At 40.2% G+C, this 6,000-nt stretch overlaps 1 protein-coding gene across 6 annotated transcripts in view; it reads right to left on the bottom strand.

Moving 5' to 3' along the window:
- Positions 1–1,036: 1,036 nt before the first annotated feature.
- The window catches only part of Cep112 (centrosomal protein 112), a 521,506-nt gene continuing 516,542 nt past the window's right edge, over positions 1,037–6,000 (bottom strand). For 3 of the 6 annotated variants that reach the window (XM_010616809.2, XM_010616810.2, XM_010616815.3), the window contains 3 exons: positions 5,784–5,885; positions 2,293–2,357; positions 1,040–1,303 (listed from right to left, as the gene is read on the bottom strand). In XM_010616809.2, the coding sequence (XP_010615111.1) occupies positions 1,300–1,303; positions 2,293–2,357; positions 5,784–5,885 (171 nt within the window). In that variant the 3' untranslated portion in view covers positions 1,040–1,299. Of the gene's footprint in view, positions 1,304–2,292; positions 2,358–5,783; positions 5,886–6,000 lie in introns of all 6 variants that reach the window. The other 3 variants (XM_010616812.3, XM_010616814.3, XM_010616816.3) reach the window with 2 other exon arrangements.

Below are 6,000 nucleotides of genomic sequence, written 5' to 3'. Positions count from 1 at the left end.
GTGGCTGGAAAACCTGTTACATGTACTTCCTCATCATCTCCATGTCTCAGCCACAGCACAGAAAAGGGTAATTAATCCTTGAGCAGCAAACAACGGACAAGGGCGTGGGAAAGAGAAAAGAATTTTGAAAAAGTGTAAATAAACTTTTTGTCCCTGCCTTTTACAGTAAACCAGATGATTACAGCCCCTCCCATGGGCTGGATTTTTAGAAAGTATCTCAAAAGGCCCATGGCACCCACCACAATGCACTCAAGAGAATTTCACAGCAATTTGAAATGCCCTTGGCAATCTGGGTTAGCCCATCAGCTTCAAACTGCTCTCAGAATGGTAGGCAGAGGTACACAGGCTTAAACATCCATGCAGGGGCCCAAGACCACATTCCCTCAAAGATAAGGCATGCACACGATAACAGTTAGCTAAAGCCGGAGCCGAGATCCTTTGCCAGTGTGCTGTGTCCTCAGAACTTAACCCTACACCATATTGCTTTAAGGATCTTCGGCCAACACACCAATCAAAACAACCACCACCAAAAAACAAAAACATGAATAAATAAAACAACCACCATAGCAAGAGAGATCAAGAAAACGACAATAAAGCCATAACCCCTATACAAACCTTCCCCCATGCTGACTGATGGAGCTCCAGGATGAGGCCACAAGCCAACGTGACAACTACTTGCATTGGTATCAGATGGCCCAGTGATTTTTATTCTAAACATCAACTTCATGCACTAGTTATGGATTTGATCTTTGATATCAGGTATTTTTCTCTAAAGCACAATTTGAGATTATCAGTATTTGCTAGGGAAAAATACCATGGGTATGTTACACTTATTTTAGCAAATGAGATATGATAAAACGTAGAATGAAAACTCATAAGCATAAAATAATATTTTAATAAAATGTGAACACAAACATAAAAACAATGTAAACAGGTATAAAATTTTGATGATACTACAAACGTGATTTTGATCACACCCAACAGCAAAATTCTATGCATAGCATTAACAAAGCACACCATAAGAAATCACTTTTTCCAATATAAGCAATTTTTCAGAACACACTCAAAGGCACACAAACATGGAAATCAGAAATAAAGAGACATTAAAAAATAATGTAGGCAGACACAAAACCATCCCATGATGTAAATGATGCATGTTTTTATGACCTTATTACATGTAAGCATTTAAAAATGCCACTGATCTCATAGTTCACTTTACGATATCCAACTCTTCAAACCTGCTAGAAGAAGTCCTCAGGGCAGCCTGGACAATTGCTTCCATCGCATTCTCTCAGGCAGTTACCTGAAAGCCACAAACCTTGGTTATGACCTCTGGTTTAACAGGTCTGTCAGTTATAAAATATGTTCCAGTTTTGGAGAAGTCAGGGGTTGAAAAGGATACATGGCATCAAAATTTCATCATCTATGACTATAAGGGATCAAATCTTATCCTTAAGGAGATAAACCAACTCTTCTGAAAAGTGAATGATTCATACAAGCTCTTTTCTTTTAATTTAATGCTAAGTAAATGGTTCAGTCTTTCACTGCACTGAATTAAGCCAGGTTGTTAGTGTGACTGAGTTGGAGCGTGTAAACCCCAGCTCCATCAGTAACACCTATGGGGACTTTTCACTTTTTAAAAAATGGCTCTGACATCCAAGAGGAGGCCCTGAGAACACTCCATCACTGTGAGCATTTGGGCATAACTGAGCCACTGGCCTATTCTGGTCTGGATAACAGAACCAAACTCCTGGTGTCAGGGGACTCTGAAGGTATGAACCATCACAGCAAGGCCTTCTTGGTCTCACACTTCCCCTCCCTCCACTCCCTTCCCCTGCCTTCCTCCCTTCCTTCCTTTATTGTTATTGAGAGAGGTTTGCCTATGTGATTCAGCTGGTCTAGAACTCACAGCAAATCTCCCGCTTCAACCTCCCGAGTGCTGGGACTACAGGCTGTGTGCCACCACGCCCATCTTATCATCGCAGACTCTTACAGGAAGATGGTGTGCCCTTCACCCTGCAGCTGGGTTTTGAGAGGATGTCTTGGCAACTGACCAGGTGCAACCTGTGCTTGCCATGCCCTGTAGACCGTCTTGTCTTCTGATGGGACCGATTAAGCCCTCAATTAACAGAGAGGAATGACTTCTCAAAGAAAGGCTAACGACTAAAACTACATCCCTTTTTCCAAACTGCTATTGGGTCTAAGTATTTTGATAAGGACAAATGTCAAGCCAGGAGACTCCCAGGTGCAAACAATACAGAGTAATCAGAAGGCCTCTGCTCAGTGCTGTACCTTCTGCCTTGGTATGTCATCAGCTCTTCTTGGAGGACAGATGCTCTCTTTTGCAGAAAGTTAACCTAGAAAAGAGACCTTGTATGAGAAAAGGTGGTCGTGGCTCAAGTGTCAATACTGTCTGTATGGTGCAGTAAAATTTGACTTAGATTCAGACAGTTCTCTCCTTAGATAAAACTCACAAGATGTGCTGAATGTCAGTGGGATGTGTGTGTGTGTGTGTATGTGTGTGTGTATGCTTTAATTTGGTCATGTGCTATCCTGACTGAAAATCCACTGGAGGCTACAGAATAAGCTTCAAACTCCTTACCATAGAGCCATTTTGATCTGGCCCCTTCCTATCATGGCTTCCTTGCTCCTTGTACTCTCCCTGACAGCACGACTTCATACACCATGTCCTTCACACTCGCTTGCCCTTTTCTCTCTTTGGAATATTACAGTTCTGGAGAAGTTAGGGATTGAAATGGATGGAATATCAAAATTTCATCATATATGCCTACAAGAGATTAAATCTTATCCCTTGCCAAGCAAACAGAATCTTTGGAACAATGAATGATTCTTTTTCTTTTGATTTTTTTGAAACAGGGTCTCACTATGTAGTTTAGACTGGCCTTGATCTCAACAGGTAGCCCATGGTAGCCTCAAAATTGCAACAATTCTCCTGCCTCAGCCACCTGAGTGCTGGGATTACTGGTGTGTGTCACCAAGCCTGGCAGAAAAATGAATGGGATACTTTTTCATTTTCCCTTTTTCCCTCTTTGTCTCCTATTCAAGTGTACTTCTTCTATGGAATCTTTCCAGCTTTCCCAATTGCTCGTGTCTTCTGCCCAGCCCCAGTGGATCCCTCTCCTGTATTTCTATTCTCTATTGCTGTAACTTTTCACATTGCTGTACTGTTATTTGTTTCACATCTCTTCTCCAAACCTGAGACCTCTTCTTGGGCAGGGAGGAACTTTTTTTAAAAAAAAAAAAATCTTTGTATCCCGGTTTCTTTTACAGGGCTGGGCCTGCAGCTGGCATTCACTAGCTGTTTAATGAATGAATGAGTGAGTGAAAAGAAAATTACTGCTTTCTGGAAACCTCAATCTATCCTGGGGATTCCCTGAGGTTGACAGATAGTATTTTGTAGTGGAAAGAGCCTAAGCTTTGCTTGGGGTTAGACCAACTGGGTTCAGTTCCTGGCTTGGCCTCTAAGGCTCTGAGAAAGTACTTCAGCTCTCAATGCCCCACCTGTGAAATGGGGTTAATGACAGCTCCAGTATTTCCCAAGGTAATGAGGATGATGTGAAATGACTAAAAGAAAATGTGTGGCAGAGACCTCACAGCAGGCACCACCCCTCCACCCCCACTTTTGGGGACTGGGACTTGGAGGAAAGTGGAGAGCCCACAGCATGTTCTCCTAAGTCAGACCTTAATGATGCATTTGATTATTTTTGAAGCATAAATTTCTATATGATTAAAGACACCTATAACAGGCAAAGATTCTAAAGCACCTTACACAGCCAAATAAAACCAGTTTTGGTATAACTTACACTATAGCTTAATATAATCAAGAGTCAGTGGTATTTGATCATTTGGAATTGTTTACTCTTGCCTCTTTGGGCTGAACTGAAACCATGGCAACGGCTGATTCTGAAGCCTCGTTATGCAAGTGTACAGCTGGCAGAACTGAAAAACATGCTTGAAAAAGAGGAAAGCACGGTCTTCCCAAATGGGTGCATATCAAAGTGGTCCCCCTTGGGTTTGCTTATTTGTAATATCACCCTGTTTTTAATTTTACCCAATTGCTTAAATGACTCATAGGACAACTGATAATTCTGACAGATGCAAGGATTACACTGATTCAACTTCCCTCCCCCACATGATACTGCAATTGGAATTTCAGCAATTTTCGAAAACACAGGCACCTGTGCTTTCAAACTAAATTTGCCCACTATATAGCCTGCAACTCCTCTGTGCAGCTGCCAGTTCTGAGGCCCTAATGCAGCTGGGAGCACTTGCTTTCGAGGTCAACATCCAGTTTTGGGAGGCTGAAGTGGCTTTTATTACAGCCAAATGATATGAATGATAACAGAAGCCCTTCAGGTGGGTATCAGATCCCCTCCCCCATCTCAACGAAAACAAAACAAAACAAAAAAACCAAGTCCTCTGAAGGTGTCAAGTCCTTCCCAGCTGATCTTATGGAAGGTCTGCTACAGAGTTAATGGGTAAACCACACCTAGAAGAGTGCTTTTATGTAAGGATTGCTTAACCATTTGTGTCAACTCTCTCCTCCAGCACTTATTTTTATGTGCAGGAGCAAGCACAGTAAAATTTGTTAGTAGCCCACAGAAGCAACAGTAAACAGTAGCAGAAAGATTGAAATACGCTGGTATCTCGGTTCACAAACTTAGTTCTTTCCACAGTTCTGGTCACAAACCGAAATGAATTTCTCCGTGAGGTCAACACTGAACCTAACCACTGAATTGGATTCCATTCTCATCCAGTTTGGTTTGTGGCTAGAATGCTGTAAAGAATTAAGTTCGTGAGCCAAGGTACCACTATAATGAAGATTCATGTTCAGATCAGAGACTTCCATTGAGGAGAGTTTAAAAGGAATAGTTGTTTCATCTTATATCTTAAAAATACCTAAGATAAGCATTGTCAAAGTACATCGTTTATATTATTTGTAAATAAATTCACTGAGTACTTTCTATGTGCCAGGGACAGTTCTTGGCACATGAAGTGCAGAAATCCTTTCCCTCATGGAACTTTTTCAGTATGCCTAAATTTTCTGAGTTTATTGGAAATGCAACTATGTGAAGTCTTTCTCACATTAGAGTTAAAAAATTCATTAGACCAGCAACACATAAAACATTCCAACAATACAGAAGTACATTGAAACCTTTCACACAAGCATCTAAAGTTAAATCAATTTTATCTCTATCAAAACATTTTTTTTGTACTGGGGATCGAACTCAGGACCTTGCGCTTGGGAGGCAGGTATGGTCCCACTGAGCTAAATCTCCAGCCCTCTCATTATCAGTTTTAGAAATATTTAACCTAATTGTTTGAATACTTTATCATTGTTTTACCTTAAACCTAAAATACACTTAATTGCTAAAAATCATAGACACCAGAATAAAAATATTTCTAATTTAATAATGCTTTTGTTTCTCTGCATTTTAAAGTAATGGCATATTAGACCTGGTGTCAAGAATGAATGTGTGAAGCTGTATTGGAATATAGACTGAAAACGAATAAAAGTTGCTAAGCCTGAACTGTATAATTTCAGGGGGATTTTAAGAAAATCTTATGGAGACAGTAAGTTATTAAACTAGTACGAAAAATAACTGAAAAGAAAACAAAACAACTCATCCTGGGTGATAGGTTATGCTAGGATGTCTCACTGATTTATGGCAACAACTCAGAGTCAAATTTACACATAAGTTTCTTTTCAGGGTGTGTACATCACTGAAACCCTTGAAAAATGCTTTGGTTCTGGTAATTACCTGTGATTTCAGGGAGGAAATTGTGTCTTCAAGTTCTTGTCTTAGAGATGCTGGCATCAACCCTTTGAATTTTGTTTCATATTCTTGCCGTATGTATGTTATCTAATGGGAAAAAAAATGAAAGTTATTTTTTTCTTTTACCACAGCAATGATTGTTTTAAATTTAAGAACTCCAAGAATAGTACTTGTTCAATGCAAAGATAAGTTTGCCACATAT

Source organism: Fukomys damarensis, unplaced genomic scaffold (genome assembly GCF_012274545.1).
Source record: "Fukomys damarensis isolate Sample0158 unplaced genomic scaffold, DMR_v1.0_HiC HiC_scaffold_23, whole genome shotgun sequence".
Taxonomy (NCBI): domain Eukaryota; kingdom Metazoa; phylum Chordata; class Mammalia; order Rodentia; family Bathyergidae; genus Fukomys; species Fukomys damarensis.
The sequence above is the reverse complement of the archived record's forward strand: the minus strand, read 5'-3'. Positions and strand labels throughout refer to the sequence as shown.